Source organism: Ctenocephalides felis, unplaced genomic scaffold (genome assembly GCF_003426905.1).
Source record: "Ctenocephalides felis isolate EL2017-DRISC unplaced genomic scaffold, ASM342690v1 CF-g0.4_SCAFFOLD_01886, whole genome shotgun sequence".
Lineage (NCBI taxonomy): Eukaryota > Metazoa > Arthropoda > Insecta > Siphonaptera > Pulicidae > Ctenocephalides > Ctenocephalides felis.
In genome coordinates, this window is record NW_020538040.1 from 83248652 (window position 1) to 83270030 (window position 21379).

Here is a 21379-nt window from a genome sequence, read left to right on the forward strand (position 1 = left end):
TGTTAATTATGTATTTTTTTATATTGTTTTAATTTGTAACCCTGAATTATTTAATTGTAGCACAAGAAGATGGGTCAAATCCAGACCCGAAACGTATGTTCTCTATAAATAAAAACATTTTTCATTAAAACTGTTTTTAATTACTGGATGGATGCCCAAGAAACAATTTTATTATATTATTTCACCATCTGAAGAAAAACCTCTCGCTTTATATAATCCAAGGGCTGAAAAATTGGACAATTTCAACATAAAATATTCAAGATTTTTTTGTTCATTCTCAAGACACTGTTTTTCAAATATTCTACAAGTTTTAAGACTCTTACGAAAACCTACATATTCAAGACTCCTTACCAATACTACACTGAAGTTACAAATCCAAGATTTTGATCATTTCAAGAACTTTTACAAGTGTTTTTTAATTTAACAACATGAATTGTCAAAATAACCATAATTTCAATACTATATATGTGAATAGTGCTCTCCATACAAATAAGGTAAGACATAATAATCGTTCCTCTTATCAATATCCAACTTACACACAGAATTATAATAATTTCAATAATTCGTCAATTTACCGTTACAACAATATTTCATAATAGTTTTACACAATGCATTCCTTACTCTTTTCCATCTTTTTTCGAGTACATTTTCCATTGCTATGGACCTACCAAACTCATTTTATTTAAAACTATTTCAAACCTTTTCTCAAAACTGGCTATCGTCACCAACAAAAGAACTTTTTTACTTCGTTGTCGTAAAGAAAAACTCCTACCAAAATCCTTTGATTTCAAATTAACAAACTTTGATCATCTAAATTCCAATTATTTTAAAAATAAAAAGCTTTCTTTCTCCTTTATGTTGCTGAATCTAGAAATCAAAACATTGCATTACCTCTATTGATAACATAAATAAATCTCTAAATTACAACATCCAATCCTTATTTTCCACTATTAATAATCACATTGACATTAACAATTTTTTAGATTTCGAAAACTCTAGATTCAATAATTCTTTTAATATGTCAAAAAAATCCTTCATTAAAAAATTCAATACCCTTTATTCGAAAAAGTCTAACGAATCCAAATTAAATATAAACCCTGATATCATCAATAAATGGGTTAAAAACATTTCAGATTTAGACATCCCATCCAATGTTTTGAATATTTTAGCATTAGGTCCCAAATTTTCCATTCCACAACAGAAAAAATCGTTTAATTTTGTCAAAACACTTAGCTCTTTAGAATATAGTTTACGTAATTTAAAAGATATCAATGAAAAAAACCGCATTAAATCTATTTTTTGCAACCAACTTAATTCATTTTTCAAATTTGACATTTCTAACTTTCATCAACATAAAGAATTACTCAAAGATATCCACCTTTGCAAATCCTTTATCAAACAACACCCAGAAATTGTTGTTACCAGGGCAGATAAGGGTAACATGACGGTTATCATGAACAAAGATGACTATATTTCCAAATCCATGTCCCTCCTAGCTGATATAAACACTTACGAGCCTATAAATTCAGATCCCACCGACCTTATAAATCGGAATACTTTGAAATTCATTGATTCACTCATAGAAAACAAACAAATTCCCAAACCTCTCTCTCTACAATTAAAAACTTACAATCCCATTTCCCCAAAACTTTATTGTCTTCCAAAATCCACAAAGATGGCTTTCCCCTTCGACCAATAGTTGCTGACTTAAATTCCCCTCTTTGCAAATTATCCAAATTTATTAGTTCAATTTTGTCCAATATCACTCATAATTCTCCCCATTTTGTCAAAAATTCTTTTGAACTCATTCCCGAACTTAACTCCCTCAATGTACCATCTGATTTTTCCTTTATAAGTTTAGATGTTGTTTCCCTCTTCACTAACATTTCACCTGACCTTATCCTCTCTGCCATAGACCATAAATGGGCTGATATCAGCAAACACACAGATTTCAATTTTTCTTGGTTCCTGAAATGTATTAAATTCATTATTTCCAATACTTATTTTTCGTTCAACGACTCCTTTTTTAAACAAAAATTTGGCACCCCAATGGGTTCCAGTTTGAGTGCCCCTCTTGCTGAACTTTGTATGCAGTTCCTAGAGAACTCTACTCTTAATACCTTGTCATATGTACCTCTTTTTTACAAACGTTACGTTGACGACATTTTAACTTGCATTCCTACTTATAACATAACCAATTTCCTAAATTCTTTTAATAATTTTGACTCACACCTTAGTTTTACCTTAGAGACTCAATTTAACAACTCCATTAATTTTTTAGATATTACTCTTTTCATAAATAACAACTCTATCACTACATGTTGGTATCAAAAATCCACTTGGTCTGGACGCTATTTAAACTACCATTCCTATCACCCCAAATCTACCAAGATTGCATCCATCATCAACTTACTAGATCATGCCATCCTTCTTTCTCATCCATCACATTGGGAAAAAAATATTAATTTGATATATTCTACCCTTCAAAATAATTCCTATCCACTACAACTTTTACGCTCAGTAATAAATAATAGATTACCCTTTCTTCGTAATAAATTCCGTACAGCTTCCTTATTTACCTCCCAATCACAAAAAATAGTATCATTTCACAAAACCTTGTGAAGCCTCCTGAAAATTCACTATCTCTCAATTCCTTCATCTCATTACCGTACATTGACTGCCTTTTCCACTCATGGAAAAAACTTTTTTCATCCGTTGGTCTGAAGCTAGTGTGTTCGACTGGACACACTCTCTCAGACTTATACACTAATTTAAAAACTCCTACCCCTATTTCCCGCACTTCAAACATCGTATATGTCATTGATTGTAATGATTGTTCAAGCTGTTATGTTGGAGAAACCTCACAATTTCTCTCAAAAAGAATGCGCCAACACGAACTTAATAGTTTGAACAGAAAACAAAATAAAACCATGATCACCGAGCATGTCTCCAAATTTAAACATTCTTTTAATTTCACCAATCCAAGAGTTATTCATCGTGAATCTAACATTTTACGCAGGAAGTTCGCTGAGAGTATTTTCATACAAATATTACCTTCTATTAACAAACGATTTGATTCGGCTTCTCTTTGCAATATTTACCGCGATGCTTCAAATAATTTTTTCAATATGCGTAATACATCCTAACATTTCTTTTATGTATTCTACATATTCTTTTGTGTATGCATATATGTGTATGTGTATGTGTATACATATATTACATTTATTGTTTTGCGTTTATATATACATATATATGTTATGTTATAATTTTTATGTAACTTTTATCGTTCCATAACTATTATCGTTTTTCTGTTAATATCTATACTTTTTCTTAATAATTTTCTCTTCATTCACATATTTTTGGGATTTGATTATGGATGTCTTGCACATGTATAAATTTTTTACTATGTTCCTACTGCGCATGATCGTTGAGAAAATCTTCGTAATATGGAACCACCAAAATTCTCTCTATCCCGTTCTCTCACCAATGACGATACAGTTTCCAGTATTTTCCGCAAACACGTTCGCACACATTTTACTCTCGTACACACTCGTAATACAACTTCCAAACTAACAACATGTTCGTTTGGAATAAGCTTTTTTATAATAAAATATATCATTCATTTTAATTTTACAATTTTTTAAAATTTTTCATAACTCGACGTTTCATCAATTTTTTATTTCTTTTATTTATTTTTTCGTGCAATTTTGTGTTTTTGTGTTGTTTTTCAAAGTTTATTTGTATGGTGAGTTTCTTTACATTGTTTATTTCATGGTTGTTTTTCATATATACTTTTCATATACATTGTTTTACTTATTTTTGTCTGTTAATTATGTATTTTTTATATTGTTTTAATTTGTAACCCTGAATTATTTAATTGTAGCACTGAAGATGGGTCAAATCAAGACCCGAAACGTATGTTCTCTATAAATAAAAACATTTTTCATTAAAACTGTTTTTTAATTACTGGATGGATGCCCAAGAAACAATTTTATTATATTATTTCACCATCTGAAGAAAAACCTCTCGCTTTATATAATCCAAGGGCTGAAAAATTGGACAATTTCAACATAAAATATTCAAGATTTTTTTGTTCATTCTCAAGACACTGTTTTTCAAATATTCTACAAGTTTTAAGACTCTTACGAAACCTACATATCAAGACTTCCTTACCAATACTACACTGAAGTTACAAATCCAAGATTTTGATCATTTCAAGAACTTTTACAAGTGTTTTTTAATTTTAACAACATGAATTTTCAAAATAACCATAATTTCAATACTATATATGTGAATAGTGCTCTCCATACAAATAAGGTAAGACATAATAATCGTTCCTCTTATCAATATCCAACTTACACACAGAATTATAATAATTTCAATAATTCGTCAATTTACCGTTACAACAATTATTTTCATAATAGTTTTACACAATGCATTCCTTACTCTTTTCCATCTTTTTTCGAGTACATTTTCCATTGCTATGGACCTACCAAACTCATTTATTTAAAACTATTTCAAACCTTTTCTCAAAACTGGCTATCGTCACCAACAAAAGAACTTTTTTACTTCGTTGTCGTAAAGAAAAACTCCTACCAAAATCCTTTGATTTCAAATTAACAAACTTTGATCATCTAAATTCCAATTATTTTAAAAATAAAAAGCTTTCTTTCTCCTTTATGTTGCTGAATCTAGAAATCAAACATTGCATTACCTCTATTGATAACATAAATAAATCTCTAAATTACAACATCCAATCCTTATTTTCCACTATTAATAATCACATTGACATTAACAATTTTTTAGATTTCGAAAACTCTAGATTCAATAATTCTTTTAATATGTCAAAAAAATCCTTCATTAAAAAATTCAATACCCTTTATTCGAAAAAGTCTAACGAATCCAAATTAAATATAAACCCTGATATCATCAATAAATGGGTTAAAAACATTTCAGATTTAGACATCCCATCCAATGTTTTGAATATTTTAGCATTAGGTCCCAAATTTTCCATTCCACAACAGAAAAAATCGTTTAATTTTGTCAAAACACTTAGCTCTTTAGAATATAGTTTACGTAATTTAAAAGATATCAATGAAAAAAACCGCATTAAATCTATTTTTTGCAACCAACTTAATTCATTTTTCAAATTTGACATTTCTAACTTTCATCAACATAAAGAATTACTCAAAGATATCCACCTTTGCAAATCCTTTATCAAACAACACCCAGAAATTGTTGTTACCAGGGCAGATAAGGGTAACATGACGGTTATCATGAACAAAGATGACTATATTTCCAAATCCATGTCCCTCCTAGCTGATATAAACACTTACGAGCCTATAAATTCAGATCCCACCGACCTTATAAATCGGAATACTTTGAAATTCATTGATTCACTCATAGAAAACAAACAAATTCCCAAACCTCTCTCTCTACAATTAAAAACTTACAATCCCATTTCCCCAAAACTTTATTGTCTTCCCAAAATCCACAAAGATGGCTTTCCCCTTCGACCAATAGTTGCTGACTTAAATTCCCCTCTTTGCAAATTATCCAAATTTATTAGTTCAATTTTGTCCAATATCACTCATAATTCTCCCCATTTTGTCAAAAATTCTTTTGAACTCATTCCCGAACTTAACTCCCTCAATGTACCATCTGATTTTTCCTTTATAAGTTTAGATGTTGTTTCCCTCTTCACTAACATTTCACCTGACCTTATCCTCTCTGCCATAGACCATAAATGGGCTGATATCAGCAAACACACAGATTTCAATTTTTCTTGGTTCCTGAAATGTATTAAATTCATTATTTCCAATACTTATTTTTCGTTCAACGACTCCTTTTTTAAACAAAAATTTGGCACCCCAATGGGTTCCAGTTTGAGTGCCCCTCTTGCTGAACTTTGTATGCAGTTCCTAGAGAACTCTACTCTTAATACCTTGTCATATGTACCTCTTTTTTACAAACGTTACGTTGACGACATTTTAACTTGCATTCCTACTTATAACATAACCAATTTCCTAAATTCTTTTAATAATTTTGACTCACACCTTAGTTTTACCTTAGAGACTCAATTTAACAACTCCATTAATTTTTTAGATATTACTCTTTTCATAAATAACAACTCTATCACTACATGTTGGTATCAAAAATCCACTTGGTCTGGACGCTATTTAAACTACCATTCCTATCACCCCAAATCTACCAAGATTGCATCCATCATCAACTTACTAGATCATGCCATCCTTCTTTCTCATCCATCACATTGGGAAAAAAATATTAATTTGATATATTCTACCCTTCAAAATAATTCCTATCCACTACAACTTTTACGCTCAGTAATAAATAATAGATTACCCTTTCTTCGTAATAAATTCCGTACAGCTTCCTTATTTACCTCCCAATCACAACAAAATAGTATCATTTCACAAAACCTTGTGAAGCCTCCTGAAAATTCACTATCTCTCAATTCCTTCATCTCATTACCGTACATTGACTGCCTTTTCCACTCATGGAAAAAACTTTTTTCATCCGTTGGTCTGAAGCTAGTGTGTTCGACTGGACACACTCTCTCAGACTTATACACTAATTTAAAAACTCCTACCCCTATTTCCCGCACTTCAAACATCGTATATGTCATTGATTGTAATGATTGTTCAAGCTGTTATGTTGGAGAAAACTCACAATTTCTCTCAAAAAGAATGCGCCAACACGAACTTAATAGTTTGAACAGAAAACAAAATAAAACCATGATCACCGAGCATGTCTCCAAATTTAAACATTCTTTTAATTTCACCAATCCAAGAGTTATTCATCGTGAATCTAACATTTTACGCAGGAAGTTCGCTGAGAGTATTTTCATACAAATATTACCTTCTATTAACAAACGATTTGATTCGGCTTCTCTTTGCAATATTTACCGCGATGCTTCAAATAATTTTTTCAATATGCGTAATACATCCTAACATTTCTTTTATGTATTCTACATATTCTTTTGTGTATGCATATATGTGTATGTGTATGTGTATGTGTATGTGTGTGTATGTGTATACATATATTACATTTATTGTTTTGCGTTTATATATACATATATATGTTATGTTATAATTTTTATGTAACTTTTATCGTTCCATAACTATTATCGTTTTTCTGTTAATATCTATACTTTTTCTTAATAATTTTCTCTTCATTCACATATTTTTGGGATTTGATTATGGATGTCTTGCACATGTATAAATTTTTTACTATGTTCCTACTGCGCATGATCGTTGAGAAAATCTTCGTAATATGGAACCACCAAAATTCTCTCTATCCCGTTCTCTCACCAATGACGATACAGTTTCCAGTATTTTCCGCAAACACGTTCGCACACATTTTACTCTCGTACACACTCGTAATACAACTTCCAAACTAACAACATGTTCGTTTGGAATAAGCTTTTTTATAATAAAATATATCATTCATTTTAATTTTACAATTTTTTTAAAAATTTTTCATAACTCGACGTTTCATCAATTTTTATTTCACTTTTATTTATTTTTCGTGCAATTTTGTGTTTTTGTGTTGTTTTTCAAAGTTTATTTGTATGGTGAGTTTCTTTACATTGTTTATTTTATGGTTGTTTTTCATATATACTTTTCATATACATTGTTTTACTTATTTTTGTCTGTTAATTATGTATTTTTTTATATTGTTTTAATTTGTAACCCTGAATTATTTAATTGTAGCACTGAAGATGGGTCAAATCCAGACCCGAAACGTATGTTCTCTATAAATAAAAACATTTTTCATTAAAACTGTTTTTTAATTACTGGATGGATGCCCAAGAAACAATTTTATTATATTATTTCACCATCTGAAGAAAAACCTCGCTTTATATATATATATATATATATATATATAATAATAATAATAATAATAATAATAATAATAATAATAATAATAATAATAATAATTAGAATGTCTCCTCGACAATCACAATTTCCTTTTAATATAGCTCTTACAAAAGGTCTAATTATACATTCACTAAAAATTAAAATTTGTAAGACCTCGAGCAATTCGCGTGTACTATTGTGTGTAAATTGAGCTTACACAAGACACAACTATATAATACATGTATTACATTGTGAGTGTATTTATGGTGTAAATTATGGGGGTATGTGTGTTTATAGGTTGTATATAGGTTTATTACATTATCAATATGCTTTTATTAGCATATTAACACTGGTTTAGGGTAGCGTATTCAAGAGTACTGCCGTTGTATTAATCAGCGTTCCATTTTGAATCATAATAATTTGAATTATAAACAGAACATAGCGAATGATCACAGCGCCTTTATTATAATTCTGTCATGATTTCTATATATTGCTAATTAATTCGTATTTGTTACATTTGAAAATGCATTTAATGATGCACTGATTATATTGAATGAACAAACGAATATTAAAAATTGTATAAAGTTGTATATGAAACTCGGAATTATCTATTTATAATCAGCCAGTTTTAATTAAATACAATTAACGCTCGTGTTTTGTGCAACGTGTGTCATTTGTGTTCCGGGTCATGGGCGAATTCGAAAGCTCGTTAATGTTTTAACGGCAGTCGATGTATTTCGAAAAGCTTTTCATTAATTGCGAGCTTGAGAGCGCTCACAATTCAAACATTCAGATTCAAACTAATCTCACTTGGTTCATTTTCATAACAATATGATATGATGGATTGTGTTTGTAATACATGTCTGTATTATTATGCGTGTATACTGTGTATGGTTTTGCACGTAATTAAAGAGCAAAAGTTAAAATGTATTTTGTCGCGTTCGTATGTCAACAATGTTAAGCACCACTTTTGTTCAAACTTTTTTTTTATTTATTTAAAACTGTTGTGAATAGGTTTAAATTATTAACTTCATTTAAATTCATTTAAAAATAAAAAAAATAAAATTTTTGTTTATCTTTACGTTTCAAACCTTTCTGAACATTTTGGTTTAAAGACAAAGGATGTGTATGAGTGTGGAGGTGTGTATGTTGTATGTAAGGATACAAATTTTCGTCGATGATTTTGAGAGCACAGAGATGAACCGATTTAATTGATTTAAAAGTCATTCGATTCCTATTGATAAAGTGTGACGTGCTGATTAGTTTTTGACTAAGGCAGGTACAACCATTTAGAAAAGGGTTTAAAGGGGTAAAAAGAAATAATTATATTTTAAGAAAACGGAGCGTCTCACTTGAATGATTTAAAAAGAAAAATTTGATTTATATTGACGGGATAAAAAACTGACTAAAATTTTTAAAGACAGGTCTAGCGATTTTGGAGATGCGTTAAAAAATGAAAAAAAGGCCAATTGGTGGAAAAAAATTATTATTCAACATGTACACATGAAATTATCAGATATTATATACAAAATTTAGTTTGCATTTCTATGAGTCCCGTACCAAGATTTATAATGTTTAACGGTTTAAACTGCGACACGGCGCTTATGCGCTTCTTACAAATAACTTTTTATTTATTTCTTTTAAAATTGCTCTTTTTAACTTAATTTACTTTTTTTATTGTTTACACCTCTGTCAAAATATTAAGTTAGTTAGTTAAATTACCCCTTTTTACTCTACTCACGAATAAGCTTTTATAGAATAATTCTATATAAATAAAAGCTGAACCTAACTTAAAATTAACAATACATCTAATAAAACAATTAACGTATACTCAAAAATTATATTAAGGTCTCGTAACATTTATAGTATTTATAATAATCCATTTGAAAAGATTCAAAACAAATGTAAATGTAACAATTAACATCGATAAAACAAAATACATATAATTCAAACATAGAAAAAATACCCAGAACACTAAACTAAATATTTAAAGTAAATAGTAAAGAAATAGAAGAAGTGGAAAACATAAAATACTTAGGACTGATAATAAATGAAAAATTGACATGGACAGAACTAATAAACAAAATAAAAAGAAAGATAGGAACATTAACAGGGGCATTGAAAAGGATCCACTCTTTCGGCAAAAAAAAATAAAATACTAATTCTTAAAACGCAAATAATACCTATAATTTTATATGGAATAACAACATGGAGCCAAACAACTAAAGCTAACCTGAATGACATACAGAGAATAATGAATAAAGCCATAAAAATAGCATATAATTTTCCACATCTAACACCCACCAAATACTTACAGAGAGAAACAAATAATCATTCACTAAATAACATAATTAAAATGAAGAAATGCAAACTAATACACAAAATGAAATTTAACCGAATTAAAACAAGTTCAAGGTACCTCTGTCTGACTGAGATATGAAAATAATGTATATATATAAACAAATAATAATAAAAAAAAATGTTATTATCATTTTTAGATTATTGTTATTTCTCTAATGTTTAATTACGATACGGAAAGTTCCAGCAGTTTGCTTTGGTTGCACTAGTTTTAAATAATATGATCGTATAGAATTAAATTTATTCGATTTATTTATTCACGCATTTCTTAAACATTTATGATTGATTGAAAATATTTAAGAATTTTCAAATTATGTCACTACAGGATAATGTATATTGAGTTGCTGTTATATAAAACATCGCTATTAAATAAAATTGATATATATATATATATATATATATATATATATATCTGTGTGTTAGAGCAGTTAAAGGAATGACACAGATTTCGCCGAAAATTCGTGACTTGTTTCTGGTGATAATGTCGATATTATATATTGTAATAACGCACATTTGAAAAACAGAAGCAACCGTCGTATGTTCTTATGTTGTTCCAGCGTCCTTAGAATATCAAGGACTTATTGTCACTATAGTAACATATAACGTAGAGAATCATTCATCTGTTCAGTATTCGAAATGTGTCCACGGCTCGATCCTATAATGGGATTTAGCACAGAAGGAGCCTCAGCGTTCGTTTGATATATACTTTAACGCACATGTATACGCGATCCTTTTAGTATCTAAGTATGTTTCAAATATACACATTATATACGTACATTACGTACAAGACTGAGCAAAAAAGAAAAGGTAGTTTATAAGAAGAGCAGAGCCCGTCTGGCGCGCTGCTGGTGTTCACTGGTAATGACTTTTCCCTAAATGACACAAAGAACAGGGGATCGGTCCATTCGCACAAGGAAATACTTCTAGAGATGTTTTGATATGGGTAATATTTCGCAATGGCAGCAGATAGCACCGGTGCGGCGGTGATTTGCATTGCTCGCTGAAATGATATCACGGTTTCTTTTTAGCTTTCGCGTTAGGGAAAGTTCAACTCGGTAATTTACTGTACTCGCATCTGCTTCAGCCTTCAGACTTCTGCCTTCAGCCTTCAGCTTTCAGCTGTTCTTTCTTCCAGATAAAAATCTTCCGAGAACTCTAATTCGAGAACTACCGAATTATTCATACATTTTATTTTACATGAAATTGAACGCCCTTTAACAAGGCACCTTCTTATACGTTTTAGTAAGTAATCAACGGCTAATCTGTTCGCATATTTTTATATAAAACATTACATTTACATATACATATATTTATATAAGATACATACATACATATATATATATATATATATATATATATATATATTTTAATTTATTTTAATTATATATATTAATTCGCATGTTCCTCTCAATATAAAAATTTCTACCATTCTAAATCTTGTAGATCACGCTATTTTATTATCTGATCCCCTGTTTTATGATACAAACATAAAATTAGTTAAAACGATCCTACTTGGCAATAATTTTCCATATAAGTTAATTTGTCCAATTATTAAAAATAGAGTCGCAAAATTACTTGAACCTTTTGATAAGAAACCGGAAGAGCCTGGCAAAACAAGTGTTCCTGAAAAAACTTTTTTCATTAATTTTCCAAATCTTGACAATAATTTTAACCAATTATCAAAAAGACTTTTCAAAAAACACAATATTCGTATTACTTTTTCTCCATTAAAACAATTAAAATTTTTATATTCCAAAATTAAAGATGAAACTCCATTAACAAAAAAGAAAGATATAGTTTATAAAGTAAATTGTTTGGATTGTAATTGCTCTTATATTGGCCAGACCTGCCAGAACTTAGAAAAGAGACTCAGGCAACATGAATTACAATGTGAAAAAATAGATAACAAAAAATTTAAAAGTACACTTGTGGATCATGCTAATATCAACAACCATAAGTTTGATTTTGACAATCCCCAAATTTTATTCCATGAGAAAGACTTATTTAAACGGAGCATGGCAGAATCAATGTTAATAGTTCGGACTAACAATAGCATAAATCTAAGAACCGACACAAATATTTTACATGATACTTATATAAACATCATTAATAATTTATAAATTTTTTCATTTATCTTATTCTTTTCAATAAATTAATTTGTTTTTTCATTTTTATCGATTTGTATGCGATAGCACTCCTTTTGTTTACATTATAATGATACCCTCTCTGTCTCCATCTATATAAGTACTTCAAATTTGTTTAGAATATTTCTGTAAGTGTTATATGTTTCTTTAGTACTGTGTCAAGCATTGCAAGGAATAGTTGGTGTTTTTTGTATACCAAAAATTAAATGAAATATATATATATATATATATATATATATATATATATATATATATATAGGTAGTAGTAGCACTACCCTACAGCAGGCGTGAGGTGGGTTAAATTCTACTCACCATAGTGTCTCATAGTGTGAGAGAAATTTACTATTGCCATCACAGCAATGATAGCAATGAGCTATTTTCGAATGAAAATATATTTTTCATCTATAATCTTAAGTAAATTTCAACATCGCTACTGCACGATGTCAGGTCGTTCAGAGCGAGGTTCGAACTATTTCCATTCCGAATATGTAGTATAATTATTTATTTAGATTTCTTTATTGAAGACATAGTCCTAAGTACATTATAACTTTCAGTGTTACTCATTTTATATGAAACTTGAAGAAAACCGTTTAAGAATCATTATATAATTTAAAATTTTTGGATTAAAATTGAAAAGAGATGGCTTTTTGTACAGTACAGTAATTTGACAGTAAATCGAATCAAGATCTGATATTATTTTTATTTTCGCAGAATATTACTTTTTTGTATTCTTATAGTATTAATTATATTTTTGTTTTTTTCCCTTAATTATAAGACTACTCATATTATTATAATTTAGTACTCAGTAATTTTTCCATAATATCATTACCATAATACTTTCCAATATTTTTATTATGTACCAACAAAAATAGCATTTATTTTTGATCCACCATTATAAATATTATACGTATTAATGAATGAATGTATCAATGAATGAGATTGTAAATTTTGCCTAATTAACAAAATTAACTAAAATATTGGCTAAAGTGGGCAAAAACTGTATAAGATCCAGTTCACCTAATAAGTCAATATCATGTCCATCATTTTATAATATTTTGTGATGATTTATCCGAATAAATTGTTTATGTGAGTACTATATCTAGTGAATTTGATGTTGATATATATATATATATATATATATATATATATATATATATATATATATATATGTAGCGGGTTGCCAACACGCATAGCGGCTTGTCAACACGCATCACATGTCTCTGGACAGATTGGCCCATATAGTGACAGCACTGAGAAAAACAAAAGGAAATTCAAGTGTCAGATCGGACACGGTTTTTGTTTCTCCCTAGTCGAATTTGCCTAAAATGTATAATTCTTGAAACCTTTCTTTTCTATTATAAATAAGAAAATACCAATAACGTTTTATTAATGATCAGTATGACAACACATAGTGTCGTGGATATTAATCATATATAAAATAAACGAAATATAAATAATATTTTATGAAATTTATCATTGTCTATCATTTTGGTATTTAATATGGACCACGCTTCCATATTTTGGTGACCCCGAGAGTGAACTAGCAACACACATACAAGAAGGTAAGAAGATCAAGACATATTTTGAAGTAGCACAAGAAAAAAAAATAAATTGAAGTCTCAAGAATTATTAAGAAAAGAATTTTTAAAAATATAAATAATTATTATGAATGGCTCACAACTTCCATAATTCGAAGAGCATTCTAAGCATACAACTGAGACTCCGACCACGCACTTCAAGATCAACAACAACACGTGCTCAATAAATCACTTATTATCATGGTAAATAAGTCGATAATAAGCACCACGGCAGAGGACAGGGAGCACCAACAAACATCGGCAACCGCCATTCAAAAGGGCCACATACAATCAACCGCTAACTCACCAGCGAAGGGCCACATACAATCAACCGCTAACTCACCAACGAAGGGCCACATACACTCAACCGCTAACTCACCAGCGAAGGGCCACATACACTCAACCGCTAACTCACCAGCGAAGTGTCAAATATACTCAGCCGCTAACTCACCAGCGAAGGGCCACATCTACTCAACCGCTAACTCACCAGCGAAGGGCCACGTAAGCATTCAACAAACTCAACAAGCCAACACGGCAATTTATCACACAATCTCAACCAAAAGAAATTTACAAGGAAGTTCAAGAATGGCAGTCAGAGATGCGAAACAATCTTTTTCATTAGGGCGGAGTGATGTAGCGGGTTGCCAACACGCATAGCGGCTTGTCAACACGCATCACATGTCTCTGGACAGATTGGCCCATATAGTGACAGCACTGAGAAAAACAAAAGGAAATTCAAGTGTCAGATCGGACACGGTTTTTGTTTCTCCCTAGTCGAATTTGCCTAAAATGTATAATTCTTGAAACCTTTCTTTTCTATTATAAATAAGAAAATACCAATAACGTTTTATTAATGATCAGTATGACAACACATAGTGTCGTGGATATTAATCATATATAAAATAAACGAAATATAAATAATATTTTATGAAATTTATCATTGTCTATCATTTTGGTATTTAATATGGACCACGCTTCCATATATATATATATATATATATATATATATATATATATATATATATATATGATGAGGTATATTGATTCGGGTAGTAACATCAGGTAAAAAAAACAAACAATAGTAGTGAGCTTTATTTAACTATACGTTTCGGTCTTTGTTGAAACCGTCATTCAGTGGAACAAAAAAATATATATATATTTTATACTATATATATAAATATATACTATAAATTTTATAAATATATATATAAATATATACTATAAATTTTGATCACGTCGATTAAAAATTAGTTTTTTTTTTTCATATCTTCTGTATCGCAGAATTGAACTCATGTACCATTTAGGTATCGAATGGGAATTCAGTAAAGAAATGATATATAGGTCATGGTCCCGTAAAAGTATTTCATTCTTGAAATGATTCGAAATCGTTCTAAGGGCACGTACGCCTGTAAGTGTGTGTGTCTATATTGAAGTTTATTGCTAGAGCTTTTGACAATCTGTATGTACAACGAATAGCGGAAGACACCAAGCCCCTTTTATACATTCTCTATGGGCCTTCTCTAAACCCACTTATAAACGGCGCCCTATTGAACTACGTCTCCAGTTGGGAACTTTATTTTACATATTTTACACTTTGTCTCGAATTTAACGAAGTCTCGGTCCCATATCGAATTGTACTTTATTTCCAAAAGCAAAATGTGTTATGTGCGTTATCCCTTATAAAAACCAAGTTTGGATTCGTAATTGGGGATACTATGCGATCTTCGCTTTGAACCTTTATCACAAAGAAATTGGTTTGTAATAATTTGAGTTCGCGTCCATTTTTTTCTATTTTAGTACTCTTGATTGCTAAATTATCACAAAATTATTATATGCTTTCAATAACCAAAAATGGTAATGGTTATACCATACTCTTACTCTTGACTATATCCAGTTTCTAAATATCTAAAGTTCTACTTCTACAATTAAGTTTTTAATGTTTTGTCAACCCATGAGTGATTTATTGTTTGATATCACGATATGATGACACAAAAGGAATTTAAATCAGATCTTATAAAAATTTATTAAATATGATCTAATTCTAAGTTTAATAATAATTCAATAAATTGTAACCAATTCTAACATTTTAATTCCAGTTTTTCCTACTCCTTCCATTGTATACTATAAGTATATATAGAACTAAATGAATTACTCTGTTCGTATATTTCTGAGATTTAGAAAAATTGAATTATGGTAGAACGGGGATTAAAAGTAAATAGATCCATCACCAATATCTCAAAAACAAGTGAAGTCAGGATTTTTTTAACAATATTTGAAAGTAGAAGGAAAATGAAATTTAACAATCCATTGCTTTAAATCAAGCAACGTCTCTGTCAAGAAATAAACGAACATGCTTGAAAATCCATAGCAAAAGTATTTTTTTCGGTTGTCTTTATGGTTTTGCGCACTGTTGTTTAGATTGCGAGGCCTTAATGTAATCTTTAAGTTTGCGTTATTTAATTGTTTTATACGATGTCCATATTGTTATTTTGAAGTTATATTCAACATATATTTTTATATAACCTTTATAAAAGCTTTCATGTGGTTGGGTTAAGAAGGACCAACTGAACCTTTGCCTTGGAAAAGGCGTAAACAATGGAAAATAGAAATAAAAATGTGAATTCAGTTTATAAAAGCAATTCTACAATAAATAAATCAAATTAATAGTTATTCCAATTCTCCTGATGAATAATTCTGACAAAATATCTGATCAAGGTTATATGCAGTGTTATCTTTATGAAAAATTTGCTTATAAATTGGTTGAACATTGTAGCCCATAAATTAAATAAAATGAGAAAGTTTTCAAAAATAGCTAAATAACATTGCTCTATAATGATTAATTAGTTGAGAACTTTACTAAACATAGCTAAATAGTTGTTTGATTTGTGTTATTTGTTTTGATGTAATTCATTTGGTTTTGATTATCCTCAAAATCAAATTGGACCGATGTGCGCCGCCCTAGTCTTTATGTTCGACATAAAAAATTATCAGAAAATAATTATTTTTTTTAACTTACATATTGCTTATTTTTCTTTAATCACACTAGTATAAAACCTCTCCTATTAAAATTTTGGTAAAAGCCAAATAGGTATAAAAGACATATTATTAGCAACAAATCCGTATTATTCATCCAAATAAGATACTTAAATTATTTGTATTACGGAAGAAAACGACTTTTATATTTTGTATTTTTAAATAGATACGCATTTGTTATTAAAAGATCTTGTAGCTTATGAAGAAAGGGTCATGGATTTACAGAAAGAAGCTGCTATCTTAGAACAAAAACTCGATGATGCTAAACAAGAAGGTAGACAAGAAGGTAGACAAGAAGGCATCTAAATCGGCCATGAAGAAGGCAGAAAAGAAAGGGAAATTGAAGTGGCAAAAAACCTACTTAAAGCAGGTGTATCTGTTGATTTAATAGCTGAGTCTACCGGTCTTCCTAAAGCTGAAATTTCAAAACTTAAGAAAAAAGCCTAAGTACTGTAACTCTCTTAGAGCTCTTTTCAACTTATTATACTTCTTTATCCATTAGTCTAATACTAAAGCCTACATCTAACTCTTCTGCTATTCTCACTATGGCCTTTTTGATTTTCTCACTAACTCTATGCATCAGTTAATCGCAAAATAGATGATATTTAAATATAAAAAATGTTTTTCATAAAATTTTCTTATCCTTGATAATTTTAGTGTTGCTATTTGATTCTACCTTTGGCATAATGCAGTAAATATTTTTATATAGGGGGTAAAGTGCCAAGAGAAAGAGCATCGTGCTGTAGTACTTAAAAAATTGCAAGATTCTATTCAACATAAAGACTCTAATATCACTGCTGGTAGGCGCTTGTCTGTTGAAAAATGGGTAAAGACTTATATAGAGCAGGTAGAGTATCTCAAAGACGATGAGCTGCAGTTTTTGTATAAGGTTTTCCAAGACGAGAATTATTGGTCGGGTATAAGACTAAATAATGCTGTTTTAGGTCAGAAATTGACTGAAGACAAAATAAGAGAAATAAATAATCCACTTTGTAGATATAATATGGCATGCAGGTATTGTGTGACAGATAAGATTCCTCAACTTTTTCAGAAACAACTTGAGTCTTACAAAAGTGGCTTCTCTTCCGAAGAAGTAGATGATGATGGCAAGCCTGCAACTAACAACCGCAAATACGTCAGAAATGAATTATTGGATGCTATGAAAAGTGTAGACCCTGTGTTTACTTTCTGGATTGATAAAAAAACTGGAGGGTTTGAAAAACATGATGATGCAGCAGAGGGTTTTAATAAAGCTGTAGAATTTAAGTGGAGTGAAGGAGTGGAATACTTCTATCGCCGTATGAGTCAAGAATAAAAGAAAAAGATCGATAACCTAATAGTTGACGCTATTGCTAACTTGTCTGCTGTTAAGGCTAACCATAATGTCGCTACTGTTTTAGATTTTCTTATACGTGAAATAATCACTGATTCAGCAAAGTATAAATTATTACTTGAGCTACCAGACAAAGGAGTTATGTATCGAACTCTTAGCGCATTAGTACAGTGTGGTTTTGTTGATGTAGTTCAAGATGTAGTAAAATATTGGTCTGAGGAAAAAGTTTCATTACCTGAGGAAGAGAAAATTCTCTCAAATAGAGACTATGCATCTCTCCTTTTCTCACTTTCAAAATTGATGTTAGGACATCCTGATACAGGTATCCAAGCTAAGGCAAGAGTAGTTATCATGGATCTTTGGAAATGCAGCTGCTTTTCTGAACACAAAAAAATGCCATTGATCCTTTGAAAGATATACTTGCCTTTGCTGCTATGAAACCAGCACTTGCAATGTTGATTGTAGATTGGAAACGCAATGATGGCCGTGGAGACAACAAAAAAAAAGACGAGATATTAGGTATCCTAAGGTTTGCTCAAGAACATTGTTTAGCTGAAGGTTTTATGGAATTGAAAAAGCGTATGGTTAAAAACCTAAGAACAGTTGGAGCATCTGGTATGCAAGATAATATTGATTATGGCAATTTAGCAGAAGAGCTATTTTCTCAGCTAGGGAAGTCTGTGCATTTGTCTCCTGAAGGTAGAGGTTTCAGTGATCCACAGACCGTGTTGGAAAGTGCTGGTTTTAGTGGTGTCTTGTAGATCATTAAAGACAATTACCCTAAATTAACGTTTATATAAAAATAAATATATGCATTAAAATCGATTAATTGCCAAAAAGAACTGTAATTAATTTAATGATGATTTGCTATTTCATAATTGTTTGTCGTAAGTACTATATCTAGTGAAGTAGGTAATTATGGGTTTATATCTTACTTTCTTGCTTTATTGCAACAAAATCTGTATGCCGGAAAATAATAATAATAGTAACGAATTCAAGTCATTTGATAGTTGAACGTTTATGAGGTAATAAAACAACAAAACACGAAATTCATAACTTTGTAATTGAATTTAAAGTAATAGCCATGCCATATACAGAAGTATAACAAAATTAAGTATTCTAGTTATGTGTTTTCTAAAATATGAATAATTTATTTTGTACTAAATTTGGAGAGTTTGCAAACAATTATATAGTTATTACATGATTTAGGATTGAATAGATTTAGAACTTAAATGAGATTTATTCAATATGCTTGATGAAAATCATTTATTATTAACATAATACAAAAGTTTATTTTTAAATTTTTTCTACAATTCAACCCGTTCTGAATCGTTTGAGATCAAAATTTGGAAAGGTATGTGGTCAACCACATACTTTTTGTCGACATTTTCTTTAAACCGTCTGGACGATTTCAAATATTTAAACGCCATCAATAATAAAATTCGTTAAGGAGACTCGCTTTGATTAATTTTGCGCGACGATAAAATACATTTTAATTATTTGCAGTTTTTGAACTATTTTTTTTTACATTTAGCCTGTTTTTATTTTATTTATCAAACTCGAATTGTAACATAATATCTATGTAAAACAATCATCAAAAAACGATAAGTGTGTTCTTATCGAAAATTGTAATAATAAAATTCCTCAAATAGAGATGGGTTAACTGTTTGGGTTGCCATCTATACAGTAGTTAATCCAAAACATCACAATAGTTTATAAGAAGTTGTTTCACAATTGACTATTATTTGCAAAAATATTTTTAATAGTCGGGTAGAGATACCTAGCAATATCTCAAAAACAAGTAAAGTTAAGAATATTTTAACAATATTTGGAAGTAGAGGGAAAAAGATGTATAACCAGCCATTTGATTCTTACGATGCTCAACAGTTTTATTATATAATCTCTATAAAAGCTTACACGTGGATGCGGTAAGAAGGATTCATTAAACCTTAAGCCTGACAAAGTTGTAAACAATAAAAAATAGTATATAAAAGAGTGAACAATTTTATAAGAGGTGAATTACATAAGTAGTTCTTTCAACTCCACTGATGAATATTTCGGATGAAATACCAGATCAAAATAATATACAGTAATATATCATGTAAAATTTATATTTCGCATGAGTTAAATAATTTAGCTATTATTTTGTGAAATCCATTTAAAATTAAAAATAAGGCATCATTCCTGTTTGCCCCCTGGCCGTCCCATTTTACCCCGCCTATGGGATGAAAAGGGGCAGATGACAAATTTTCGACAAATAGTAAAAAGGCACAATGTACAATGATGAATTAGCTTATATGTGTTATTTTTTGTGATTTAATTGGCTTAGTTTTCACAATATGATTTCTCAAAGTTATTTTCTCAAATTAGATCTCTGTGTCTCACTCTGGTTTTGAATAACAATAATATAGTGTTTCAGTTTTTGAAGTCTTTCGAAACATAGTTTTAACATGGTAACTTTTAGATTAATTTAGTAAACAATGTGTCAAAAAAAGTTTTGCCAAAATTCCTGGAAAAACACTGTTTTTTATGTTACACATATATGACTGACATAGCTAGGGCTTCCAATACCGTACTAAAATCTGAATACCGGTATTCGATATTTGAAATTTTTAATACCGGGATCCCGGTATTATGAATGAAAAATTTACTAGTCATATTTTTATTTACCGCAGTTGTTATATTGACATATTAACATTATTATTGTTCTAAAATTGTTAACATTATTATTGTTCTAATTATTTCATTACATAGAGAATAGGAGTAGATATATACAAAAAAAACGTGCAAATAAACAATCATATATTAACTTGTATGTTACATTTTACATTTAATAGGCTCGTATGGAGTTATATTTTTAAAGAAAAAAAAAACAAATTCAATTATTAGCTTATATTTTGTTTATTAAAATATGCTTTTAAAAAATATAAAGAATCAATTGTTTTATCTTCAAGCGGCGACCGAATTTTAGTACAGATATAACAAGCTGAAAACTTTTGTTCTCATTCTACATTTGTCGGCACAATTGTCATAAAGAAATAATCCGAGTACATT

The 21379-nt window shown here is 29.7% G+C and overlaps 1 protein-coding gene across 4 annotated transcripts in view; it reads left to right on the forward strand.

Annotated features, from left to right (window-relative positions):
- Positions 1-18831, forward strand: part of LOC113377978 — a 52098-nt gene extending 33267 nt beyond the window's left edge. Inside the window, exons 3-5 of one of the 4 annotated variants that reach the window (XM_026618457.1) lie at positions 17218-17362; positions 17702-17839; positions 18044-18831. In XM_026618457.1, coding sequence (XP_026474242.1) covers positions 17249-17362; positions 17702-17839; positions 18044-18307 — 516 coding nt within the window. In that variant the 5' untranslated portion in view covers positions 17218-17248 and the 3' untranslated portion in view covers positions 18308-18831. Of the gene's footprint in view, positions 1-17158; positions 17363-17701 lie in introns of all 4 variants that reach the window. The other 3 variants (XM_026618455.1, XM_026618456.1, XM_026618454.1) reach the window with 3 other exon arrangements.
- Positions 18832-21379: the final 2548 nt, after the last annotated feature.